This window comes from Psammomys obesus, unplaced genomic scaffold, assembly GCF_907164565.1.
Source record: "Psammomys obesus unplaced genomic scaffold, mPsaObe1.curated_primary_1811, whole genome shotgun sequence".
Classification (NCBI taxonomy): domain Eukaryota; kingdom Metazoa; phylum Chordata; class Mammalia; order Rodentia; family Muridae; genus Psammomys; species Psammomys obesus.
In genome coordinates this window covers 28,057,736-28,070,636 of record NW_026596073.1, presented here as the reverse complement: position 1 = coordinate 28,070,636, position 12,901 = coordinate 28,057,736, and the positions used below count along the sequence as shown (strand labels likewise).

The 12,901-nt window shown below is 49.6% G+C and overlaps 1 protein-coding gene across 1 annotated transcript; it reads right to left on the bottom strand.

Moving 5' to 3' along the window:
- Positions 1 to 8,689: 8,689 nt before the first annotated feature.
- Positions 8,690 to 11,167, bottom strand: Sox2 (SRY-box transcription factor 2). The gene has a single exon (XM_055626015.1). It carries the CDS (start codon positions 10,786 to 10,788, stop codon positions 9,817 to 9,819), a length of 972 nt encoding a protein of 323 aa, XP_055481990.1. The 5' UTR covers positions 10,789 to 11,167; the 3' UTR covers positions 8,690 to 9,816.
- Between the last annotated feature and the right edge of the window lie 1,734 nt (positions 11,168 to 12,901).

Here is a 12,901-nt window from a genome sequence, read left to right as displayed (position 1 = left end):
TAGGCATACGCACCGTGAGGCCAGGGGCCAGTGGTCCCACTCTCGCTCTCAGACATCTCTCCCGTGATTCGGGGTTTTAAAAAGAATTTGGCCTTTACAATCAGTGCCTTTCAGAACCAGCCGGCGCACTCCAGCTTCTCATTCTTACCCATGCAGAGGTGAGCAAGGGGGCCTTCCCGGTCCAACCGAAGTGTTTAAGGGAATCATAAACAGGCTTTACTGGGGAGGGGCGTTGGAAAGTTGATGTTTTTCTTGGCTAGAGGGATGTGTTTTAACTGTAAGTAAACAGGCAGTAATTTTCCTCGGCACAAATGGGAACCATTTATTAGCTGGGCCACCTTGGTGTCACCCTCATGTCACAGGCTAGGGTGGTGCTGAGGGATGTATCTTGCCTCCTCTTAAATGTTCAGATCCAAAACTAAGACCCGGCCAAGCCGCGGGGGGGAGGGGGGGCAAAGTACGTGAAGAATGGCCGGACTGCAAAGCTCCTAGTAGCCTCTCACTCTTAAATAATTCCCCTTAAAACTTGAGGCACCCAGGCCTGAGCTTATACCAGTGTGAAACGAAAACCCTTCTAACGTCTGCTCCTTGCCAGCAAGGGCAGCTAAAGGGTGGTCGAGTTTCTGTCCAGAGTTTTAAAACAGTTGCCGCCTTTCCTGACCCCCTCTCTTCCTCTCCACCCCTCTCCCCAGTAAAACCAATTCAAAAGGGGACAGAACTGCGCTCAGCAAGATTAACGTGCCTTCATTTGTAGGATTAGCCCTCTCATGCTGCATAATAAAATACTAGAGGTCCTTTTACATTTAAACAAATACACGAAATTCATGCCTTCTCTCCTTTCCTGTTTGATCTCACAGGACTTGCAAGACCCAGGCTTGGAACCTAAGTAGTCTCAGAAAAACTTTTAACTTAGAGTTCTCAGATCCTGGCATCTGGGCCTTATGGGCATTGATATTGGGAGAGAGCAGAGAGATCCGCTTACTTTTAATATCTACAGCTATAGATTTGAGTTTGGAACTCACGATGAAAAAGTCTATTTGTTCCTCCCGGGGCCCATGGATTTCAATGCTGGCCATAGGAACCTCAGAATGTTCATTAAAGGAACCTATGTGAGGCCACTGTATGACCACTTTGTCGGTTCAGAACTGTGGATGGGGGGGAAAGTATGTAAGTGTGAGCCGATGTCACGCTGGCCACCAGTGTGTGGTCTATTGTGGGAAACGCTGCTTTTGGATGGAACAGAGGGCCCCTCCCCCTTTCCCAGCTCTACTGCACCTGCACTGGATGAGGGAGTCCCTGCCATTCAGCCCATCGCAGATTGTTCAAACAGAAGACATCTCTGACAGCACTCAATTCATTACATTTCTTCCTGCTTTTCAAACCAACACACACACACAAAATGAGTATTGCCAGCCAGTGACAGCCCAAAAAAAAAAAAAAATCTTAAAATACTTTATATGCAGCTAATTTAGAAGCTCACACGACTAACCATGAAATATTTTGTGTCCTAACTTGGAAAGCTTCCTGGGCTGGGGGTGGGGGGAGGAGATGAGAGGATTACCTGATTCCCCCCCCCCATTGAAACTTACCTCCATAGTTCATATGGAAATAGTAAGTTTGTGGAATGACATTGCTTACAGTGCAGAGAGAACTTTCTATAAGAATCAAAGCAGAAACATGCAAGAGAGACTAGGACCCGAATTAATCTTAGCAGAGGGGCCCACTGGATATACATTCATAATTTATGCTGGGGGACCAGCTTGCTAAAAGAGGTAGGGCACCCAAGTACCAGGAGCCGCCTACTGAGGGGGAAGATGGGAGCAGTGAGGCCTGAAGTGTGAGCTAAACATTTAAATCCATTTCCTTACAACCAAGGCTCCCCTCCATATGCTCAGGTTTACTTTGCCATCTTGGATTCCAAAATGTTTTTGCACTATTTCACAAAGCTGTTGAGAGGGTGTTTAGAAAGCTGACGGGAGAGTGTTAGTCTACTTTACCAGAAGCTAGAGTAAACACACTCCCAATGAGACTAGATTTTAAGGTACCTTCTCTGAAGGAAAGAGGAAAGGGAGACAATAAAAAAGGAAACCTTGAGGAGACAGGCTTGCTTCATTCTGACTGGACTGTAATGTTACACAATAACCCAGATTGGAGCTGTTGGTTGATTCTTGCTGAATCATTACTCTGAAAGCCTGGGCCCACATCAGAATATAAAGTCCGGCTTCCAGACCCTTTGCCTTGAAAGGGAATTAAAAAATACGGAACTGATTTAAGGGATGAAATAAATCCTGGGCCATGCTCCTGCAGAGACACCAAAGGCCTTTTCCATCTTGGACACATCCCAGCCACCCAACAGTTCCCATCCTTCACTCACTCAGGGAATGTCTACAGTCAGTGTTTGACTCCACCATGTTATCTGCTGTATTTTGAGGTGGGTCTAATGCAGCGTTGGCTTGAAGCTGTGTAAGTGTTCAGGGGTGGAACGGGAAGCTGGGGTCAACAGTTCTAAACACCGTGACATCCGAGCCAGGAGACTTGAGAAGTCCAGGCCCGAATCTGCTGCTGAGACTCAGAAAGGCTGAAACAGATAAGCCATGGTTCGGTCTAGAAAGGCCTCTGGCCTAATTTGATAAGAGCTTGAAGATAAACAAACAAACAAACAAATAACCCACAGCTGACTGAGTCATTCTGATCTCAGGACAAACCCTGGCTAGCAGATCACCCAACTTTGTTAGCACATGTAAAGGAAGAATCCTGCTGCAGATGTATGTGAGTGGTGTGTGAGCAGATCTGGGGTTATTTATGGGAGAGATCAGCCATTTGAATGCGGGGAGGTCAGGTGCCTCCAAAACTGGACCTTTCGGGGGAGTGTTGATGGAAGTCAACTTTTCTGGCCTGTCCAGGAATGCTCTGGTGTTTCTTTTCCTGGATAGGCCTCCCAGAGCGGCTGCAGATCCTGACATCACAAGGTGGGAGGGGGGTAGGGGCATCGCCCCTTCTCTGGCCTGGCCACCAGTGGTGGGAATGCTGGGGGAAAGTCACCATTTCACTGCCCTCTGGGGGGGTGGAGGCAACTCCAGTTTCAAGTGCCAATACTCTTCCTTCCAATATTCTTCCATCACAGGGATGGTGCAGTTTCAAAGTGACTTCCCAGGCTGATCCTAAGTAGGAGCGGGTGATAAAGAGGTGAGAAGGAAGAGTGACTCCCTCCCCCAAGCCTAAAGTCACTGCCTAGGACCAGCAAAAAAAAAAAAAAAAAAGGCCCCAAATGGTCTTTGTATCCAGCTTTGAGGCTGACTTGGCACGTGCTTCCCTAATCTCTCACCTTCTTCTGCTAGACAAGAGAGGATATCTCCAGCTCGAATGTAGTAGGTAGTCTCAGACAGCCACCTCTACTTCACACCTGAGGAAATGGTGGGCTGGCTCATTCCAGCCTGCATCGTCCCCCGCCCCCACCCAAAGAAAAACTCTCAAAGCTTCCCACAGTTGTGCCCTCTGATCCTCCGTGGGAAGGACCTGGTAAGTCTTGGCCACGGGCAAAGGATTCAAGTGAAATGTCAAGAAGACACCAACTTCTCTGATTTGGAGAGTCCAGAGACTCTAAAGCCATCTCTGAGGCCAGGAGGTCAACACTACTCCCGCGCAGGAGGCGGAGGACTCTGTAACAGCGTCGCAGTACCAGCATTTCGGGCAACTTTCAGAGCAGGGCTGCGGGAGGGCAGAGAGACTGGAAACCCCTCAGCATCTTCTTGGAGTCTCTGGGGGTGGGAGGACTGGCGGCGGTGACGTCAGGTGCTAGCCAGTCCAGGTCAGCCACTGGCTCGGCTTGCCGCGTCTCCAGGCCTTGGCCCTGCAGTCCCTTCCCTTCAGGGAGCCTGCAGGAGGCTGGCGAGCTCTCAGCTCAGCCCTGCCGAACCTGGGCCTAAGGAGGCAGAAGTGGTTCAAAGCGCCGAAATCTTTGTACATCCGTGCCCACTTGACTTGCTATAGACAAGCAGATGGGGTCATAAAAACGAACGGCCCCTCCGAGCTTTTGAATCACCTGACCTGTGTGCCAACTGGAAAAACTACCTCTAGCCCGAACGCTGGCCCAGAAACAGCAAATAAATCTCTGCGTCCCTCAAAAGAAAAAAAAAAAAATTACTGCTTGCTTTCTTATAGTAACTGACACCAGCCAGCGTCCAAGAAGTTAGAACTATTCCCGTCCTACCAAAATATAAAGTAGAATCCATCCGGAACCTCACACAGAAAGAGGGCTGTGGGTAGAGAAATCCCTGCTTACCTGCGTACTCCAGTCTCCCCAAGAGAAGTCTCTTTAGTCAAAACAAGAAAGTCGAGTCTTCCATTATTTTCTAAAGGCCACAGAAGGAAAATATCCTCGCGGAGAATAACAATACCAGAGCTGGCATCATCCCTAGGAGAGAGGAGGTTCCCAGCTGGTGTCACGGACACATTTCCGGGAAAGTTTTTAATAGAAATTAATTATGAAAGATGTCAACTTAATCCTGCAGTTCGAGCCATTTCCCTGTCTTTGGAAAGCTCTGTTGAGCTTTTTATTTTAAAAATTTCAGAGGCTGTGTGCCTTTGGACATTCTCCAGACTCTCACAGTAAAGGTCAGAGTTTCTCCCTTCTTTAAGGGATCCATCTCCTAGACAGGGTCCCTAGGGAGAGGCAGGCAGACATCTTTCAAGTCAGGTCAAAAAAAGAAAGCAAAGAATATGAAGCCAATCCCCAACCCCAGACCCAGGTGGAGCCAGAAAAAGAAATCTTAGGTCCAAGAGTGAGGAAAGGCAGCCAAAAACAAACAAAAATAAAGCCCCCCCAAGAGATGCAAATTATTTTAAAGTAATAGTAGGGTTGGGGTAAGAGAAATGCTGAGCTCAAGTCTTGGCTAAAAGAGTTCTATGCAAAAGAAACTCCAGGAAGAAAAATATGAGCGCCTATTTTCAAAACTTTCCAAAGCAAGAAATGGGGGAGGGTGCAGAGAGAAGAGTGTTTTCAATTACAACTGAGATAGATAGATAGATAGATAGATAGATAGATAGATAGATAGATAGATAGACAGACGGACGGACGTTAGATAAGAGATGCCAACTAGCAGGTGATCAGGCCACACAGTCAGACCTCAATCTCAGAGCAGTTAACTATAGACTGTGAGCAGCTGAAAAGTAAAAACCCGGTGCCCACAAAGGCGCGGTTTAATTTCGCTCTTGTAATGGTTCTAAATGAAGACCCCATAGCCATGCAGTTTAGCAGCAGCCCTCGCCCCCCCCCCACCCCCAGGCGCTGATCAGCTCCTTTTAATGTGAGAAAACTGGCAGCTCAAACCCAGTCAATGGAGCGCCTACAACAAAAGTTCTGAAAAGCTGAATGAATTGGGCTGTAATTACTACACCCAGCTTATCTCTTATTCATTCAATTTATATTATTGTGAAGGAATCCTACTCTCAAAATCATTCGATTACCATTTTACCTAGGGTCACGGAGAAACCGGTAACATGGCAGGAATGCACCCCCTGTTCAGACCAATAGGAGAAGGGGGGCCTGCCTGGTGCCCCCATTTACTCTGTCATTACTAAAACTCGGCACACTAAGCCTGGTGTCTTCCATTTCAAACCTTTGCTTTTATTGCCAAACAGGAATATGTACCCTGCCTAAGTTCAAAACCTGTCAGGGAGGGTCTATGAAATCCTATGACTTTGCTATTTAGACCAGGCAGAGGTTATATAAAATACCATTCAGTCCCCTCCCACCTCACCCCAATCACAAACTCTAAAAGATCTTGCCAGACACGGTGACATGGTGATGAAATGGACATAAATTATGTTATTTGTTTGTTTTCCTTTTAAACCAAAAATAGTCCCTGAACTGGGGGGGGGGGGAAGAAAGAGAGAAAGATTTTGGCCCAGAAAACTGTTTCATAAAAGCTCTGGAGTGCCAGGGCTCCACACACCTTTCCATCTGAGATGTTTCTGATGGACAGTCTCGGGAGATTTTCCTACTGCAAGAATGTGTCGCTTTCCAGAAATAAGTACAGCTATTACATCCAAATCTACTAGCAGTCTAAATAATTAATTGAAGCATTGCTCTTTGACCTTGAAAAGTCCAGTAGGGACACATTTATAGTAATACCTCCGAGTGAGCCCTTGTCAAATATTCATTTAGTGGTTAATATGAGCCCTTTTCCCCGGGGATGGTCCGTGACACCAGCTTCCCAGTATTGGCAAAGGAACCTTGTTAATCTACTCCCGCTCAGCAAAATATTTTAACACTCTAAGATATGGAGGGGGCTGGTGTGGAAGAGAAGACATAACAGGAACAGATCATATGCTCACCCTGTTACACACTTCTCGTGTTGTGTGTAAAGTCAAAGCAACATTTAAATTCACCTTCTTGACTGAAAATTAAGTCTCATTGACCAGAATAATATTCCTAGGGAAGAAGTTACATCCAGTAACAGCAGCAAGCCATCTCTCGGTAGAATTATGACTTTATGCCTCTTCTTAAAAATTGAATTATTCTTTAAATTTATTTGCTCATCAATATTAACTTAGGGATGCAATCATACATCTTGAGAACCGTTTTAAGGAAATGGATAATGCAACGAATGTCTTTCTCTTTAGCTGCACTTTATCAAAAGCATCTATATTTGCAAAGAAAATAGTTTGGCCTCTACTTTTAGACTATTTGGTTTGAGGATAAGGTGGGATACGGGGGGGGGGGGAATGGGGTTCCTTTTTTTTTTTCAGTGATAATGACTTAAATGAGTTCAGCTCTAAAAATGTGCTCTTCTGTCTTGCAAAAGCAAAAACATCTTAGAACCTGAGCATGTTCCCAGTGTCTGGTTTGGGTCAGATCCACTGGGCCTTTTTGTTTCTTTAAATTGGAGGATGAGTCAGGTCAATTATTATAAACTTTATACATACCCCTAAGATATATTTACTTTCAAATATATACATTCTCTACTGTCCACTGGCTCGAATTCCGGGGATATCGTCCCCTCTCCCCCCAACACATCACTTGGATCTTTATTCAAAGTTTCTTTTATTCCTATGTGTGAGCAAGAACTGGCGAATGTGCTCATCACCACGTGAATAATCCTATATGCATCACAATGGCTGGCCTGGTCGAGGAAATTCTTTTAGAGTCTCTGCATTAATTAGAGGGGAAAATGCCTAGCTTGGATTGGGAACTAAATAAATGCCCCTTCCCAGTATAACATTGCCCTAAAAACGAAAATAAAGAACAGTCCACCGTCCACCTGAAGTGAAGCGACCGAGAAGAAATATAAACACAGAAAAACGAGACCTTCATAATCCTCCACGGGAACATTAGCAGCTCCACAAGAAAGAAATTACTTTCTTGCAAAAGTGGCGACGCCGGCCTAGAGGCTGAGAGCGCAGCCTGCGGCCGGTACCCGGCTGCAGGGCGCAAGGCGCCACAGGATCCTAACTTCAGCAGAGGCGCAGCGAGCGGACCCTCTAGAAACAGGGAAGCAGTGTAGAACTCGTAAGGACGCCCGTTCCCGGTCCTCGGTGCCTTTGGATAGATGAGCGAAACTAGGAGAAGGGGGGAGGGTGTGGGAAGCCCGGCCAGCGGCCTTGTCTACAGCCAAACCCGCTGGTTAACTTAAAGACCACGGCGGTTCCCCCAACTTTTCCGCTCCAGCCCAGGACGTGGCCAGCCTCTCTTTACTTTTCCTGGGGCGAAAAGAAAACAGCAAATCCAATCTCGTTTCCCCACCCTCTCTCCTCCCCCTCTCTCTTCTACTGTAGTAAAACAGTTAACAGATCAAAAGCACAATCATGTCCAAATGTGATCAGAGGCGCACAATGCGAAATATCTACCTCGGAGTGGAGAGCTTTCTTCTGTGATATGTCTGTTGCCTGGCTTCTTTTGCGTGTAACCAGCTGCAGAGATTATCCGATTTGGGACTACAGGCTTGGACCCGCGCCGCCAAACTAAGAAGTGGGATCCGGGATGGGGGGGGGGAGAAAGAGGGGGAAGGGATAAATAAATAAATAAAAAGTCCACGATAAGCAAGGGAATTTTGCAAGCCGGTCTTTGCTTTTCCCTCATCCCAAACACGAAAAACGTAGAGGAGAAAGTTTATAAAGTCAGGAAACAAAAAAGACAGAAAAACCCAACTTGTTTCCTCACACAATAGCAGGGCCGGAGGGGCCCAAGCGCCTACCGGGTGGAACGCTCGGCGTGTCTACTTTGTAATTATTCCGATACAAGAAGCATCATTTTCCCCTATAAACCGCATTTCAAAAGGGCCATTGTGTCGTGAGGAAAATGAAAACAAACCCAGCCAACCTGGTTCTGATTTGGCTCAATACCCCATCTGCTAAAGCTACACGAAAAATTTCAGAATTGAGTCGTTCTGGCAACAAGTGCTACGAGCTAGCTTAAGCCCACACGGCGGTTATTGACGCCGCTTGGCAGAGCAGGGGGTGGACTTAGAACGTATGCCTCTAGTTTCTGTTCTAGAAATGACAGCGCATTTCAGTTCCCCGTTATTAATCACCCAGCCACCTCCTGTTTCTTTCTTCTGCAGGTTTAACACTAACCGACATTGCCGGTAACTACAAGACTTTGGTGGCTGAACAAGCTCTCTAATTTCCCAATAAGTTATGCATTACCTTGGCTAGCCAAAGAAATAAAAGACTCAGGCATAATTTCAGTGTCCATATTTCAAAAATTTATTTATCTCAAACTGTGCATAATGGAGTAAAAACTTAAGTTGAAAATGTAGCTGTTATAAGGATGGTATTAGTTCAAATATATACATGGATTCTCGGCAGCCTGATTCCAATAACAGAGCCGAATCTTTTTAAAATACAACTACGGAAAATAAAAGGGGGGGGGGAACCTTAAAATATCACAATTTACAGAAATATTACAAACCATAAGAAAATATTTCAAACACAGTAATTCCATATCTTTTATCTGAACAAAACGGAAAGGTGGGCTGAACAAAAGCTAGTATAAATTACCAACGATATCAACCTGCATGGACATTGTTTTTTTTTTTTTTTTGCCTTTAACAGTAAAAGTTAAAAATTTAGTACAATCTAGAACGTTTGCCCTTTTAAACAAGACCACGAAAATGGTCTTGCCAGCACTTGCTCTCATGTTCTCTTTTGTACAATTTTAAAACTAAAAATGTTCAAATCCGAATAGATTTCTTCCTTCCTTGTTTGTAACGGTCCTAAATTTAAGCTGCAGAATCAAAACCCAGCAAGAACCCTTTCCTCGAAAAATATTGGCAAATTCTCAGCTTATAAACAATGGACATATGATTGCCATGTTTATCTCGATAAATACTGTACAAAAGTTGCTTGCAAATATTAAAACTTTTTTTTTTTCATCGCCCGGAGTCTAGCTCTAAATATTACTGGTAAAGACTTTTGCGAACTCCCTGCGAAGCGCCTAACGTACCACTAGAACTTAAAAAAAAAAAAAAAAAAAAGTTTTGCGTAGTTTTTTTCCTCCAGATCTATACATGGTCCGATTCCCCGCCCTCCCCGCCGCCCTCAGGTTTTCTCTGTACAAAAATAGTCCCCCCAAAAAGAAGTCCCAAAATCTCTCATAAAAGTTTTCTAGTCGGCATCACGGTTTCTGCGTTAATTTGGATGGGATCGGTGGTCCTCAGCTGTCATTTTTGCTGCGGGTAATTAATTAAAATTTTTTAAATTTCTCCTTTTTGAGCATATCAGATTTTCCTCACTCTCCTCTTTTGCAACCCTCCCAATTCCCCTTGTTTCTCTCTTGGAAACCTCTCTCCCCTTCTCCAGTTCGCGGTCCGGCCCTCACATGTGCGACAGGGGCAGTGTGCCGTTAATGGCCGTGCCGGGGACCGGGCCGCTCTGGTAGTGCTGAGCCATGTGCAGTCTGCTGGGGGCGGCGGGCTCCGGTACCTCGGCTCCAGGGAGGTACATGCTGATCATGTCCCGGAGGTCCCCGGCCTGGCAGGGCGCCCTGGAGTGGGAGGAAGAAGTGACGACGGGGGGGCTGGAGCTGGCCTCGGACTTGACCACCGAGCCCATGGAGCCCAGCGCCATGCCGGGGGTGCCCTGCTGCGAGTAGGACATGCTGTAGGTGGGCGAGCCGTTCATGTAGGTCTGCGAGCTGGTCATGGAGTTGTACTGCAGGGCGCTGACGTCGTAGCGGTGCATGGGCTGCATCTGCGCCGCGCCGTGAGCGTTGAGGCCCGGGTGCTGCGGGTAGCCCAGCTGCTCCTGCATCATGCTGTAGCTGCCGTTGCTCCAGCCGTTCATGTGCGCGTAGCCGTCCATGCGCTGGTTCACGCCCGCACCCAGGCCGGCGCCCACCCCGACCCCGCTGGCCATGCTGTTGCCGCCGGGGGCCAGCAGCCCTCCGGGGAGCGTGTACTTATCCTTCTTCATGAGCGTCTTGGTTTTCCGCCGCGGCCGGTATTTATAATCCGGGTGCTCCTTCATGTGCAGGGCGCGCAGCCGCTTGGCCTCGTCGATGAACGGGCGCTTCTCGGTCTCCGACAGGAGCTTCCACTCGGCTCCTAGGCGCTTGCTGATCTCAGAGTTGTGCATCTTGGGGTTCTCCTGGGCCATCTTGCGCCGCTGGCCCCGGGACCACACCATGAAGGCGTTCATGGGCCTCTTGACGCGGTCCGGGCTGTTCTTCTGGTTGCCGCCGGTGGCAGCCGCCGCGCCGCTGCCTCCTCCTCCTCCTCCTCCGCCGCCGCCTCCCGGAGCTTGCTGCGGGCCCGGCGGCTTCAGCTCCGTCTCCATCATGTTATACATGCGGGCGCTGGGGCGCGGGCGCGGCCCGCCGGAGGCCGCACACCCTCGGCCCTGGCCGGGACTGCGGGGGACGCCGCGCGCGGGGGCGTCGGCCGTGCGCCGCCCTGCGCGCCGAGGATCCGCCGGAGGAAAACAGTTGACGGGGGAAAGAAAAGCGGAGCTGCTCGAGACGGGCGAAGAAGTGCAACCGGGACGAAGAGAAAAAAAAAAAAAAAACACAACAAAAAAACAGGCGCGCTCTCCTCCTTCGGGCCGCCGCTCGATTGTTGTGATTAGTTTTTTTGGGGAAAAAAAAAAAAAAGGCTTAAGCCTCGGGCTCCAAACTTCTCTCCTTTTCTTTCTCTCTCCTCTCTCTCTCTTCTTTCTCCCAAGCCCCTGGTCTTAAAGAGGCAGCAAAGTACTTTTCCTTCCCTTTTTTTTTTTTTTTTTCTTTTTTGCAAACACTCTCTCCTCTGCCTTGACAACTCCTGATACTTTTTTGAACAAGTTAATAGACAACCATCCATGTGATGGGGGCTGTCAGGGAATAAATGGGTTTCCGGCGGCCAATCAGCGAGCGCCGGCTCCTGCGCCCGAGCCCAGCCTCGCCGGAGGGTTTTGCATGAAAGGGGGCGGGGCCTGCCGCGCCGCCGAGCCGAGCCCGGAGGAGCGCGGTGCCCCGTGAGCCGCGCGGGGGAGGCGGGCCCGGAGCCCGCAGCCGGCCGCGGGGGGACCTTTGTGCGCCCCCCCCTTCCTCAGCAACAGGTCACGGCGCACGCCTGTTCGAAGGAAGTGGGTAAAACGGCACCGGGGCGACAGCTCCTTTCCCCCCTTGCTGCGGAATATTGGGTACATGAGGCAGGATGGGGGCGCGGGGAGCCGGGGTGGGGCAGGGCCCACGATGGGTGGTTCGGGGCGACCGTCCAACTCGTATTTCAGGAAGCTGGCAGGGGCCGGAGGTGGCGTGCCATTGTTCCTCCGCTCCTCCACAGCCAGGGCGCTGCCGCTCTCCGTCCCGAGCCCTCTTCCTACCCCCTCTTCCCACGGTACAGACCAGAAGTCAGCCCCGGGCCTCGGCGCCCTCCTGACTCGCCCGGCATCTGCTCGGTTCCCAAACACGAGTCTTTTTGCGCGTGTGACCGACTACAGAGCTAGGCTAGGGCCGGGCCTTGTTCCACAGCCTTCTCCCAGCCCTACCCAGGTGTGGCTCAAGGGACCGCAGCACGTGTCCCCAACCCCGACTCCCTCCTCCACCGGTCTGTCCCATCCAAAGGGTGCAGAGGCAACGCTTGGACTCTCCTCCCACTGTCTTCCTGACCCCAACCCCGGCCTCCACACAGGAGGATTTCAGTGGTGGCGGCTTCAGAGGAGAGCCCGGGGACGAAAGAATCAGAGAGAGAGAGAGAGAGAGAGAGAGAGAGAGAGGCTGCGGAGTGCAGGCGGTGGGGGAGGGTCACGCAACTTCCTGGCGTCCCGCCGCGAGGCGCGGAGGTGGCATTTGGGCTACGCTCCCCAACTCCCTCCCACGCCGCCTTCCCGCGATGGGAGCAGCGCGGCCGGCATCGCCCCTGCCGACTGGCACGGTGGGAGCCGCGAGGGCTGGCCGAGGGGTCGTGGGGCCTGGCAGGCTCGCGGGGTTCCGAGGTGCAGGTGCAGGCGGCGAGCGCGGGGACAAGGCCGGAGGAACGCGGGGAGCCCGGGCCCCAGCCAGCCCAGGCTGCAGGAGAATGAGCTGGGGGCGGGGGTAGGGGCTCGAGGACCCTGCCCGCCCAGGACCCGGGAGGGTAATTTTAGCCGATCTCCCATTGTCCGGACGTTAAGATTTCAATCGGCAGGCGCTAAAAAAAAAAAAAAAAAAAAAAAAAAAAAAAGCCCAGAGCCATGGCACCACGTCCGTTACAAATAGGTAGTTTTGTTTCTCTTGTTGTCGCTACACGGAGTCAAACAAAGCCCCGTCTAAGTTTCCTTCCACTCTTGTTGGAACCTTTGTGACTAAAACGCACTTGGGTACAAAAGGGGGAAGAGAAGGGAAAAAGTCCTGATGCCATTTTTTTTTTTTAAATAGCTTAAACCATCAGGGTTACTTTTCTCTCTCTCTCTCTCTCTCTCTCTCTCTCTCTCTCTCTCTCTCTCT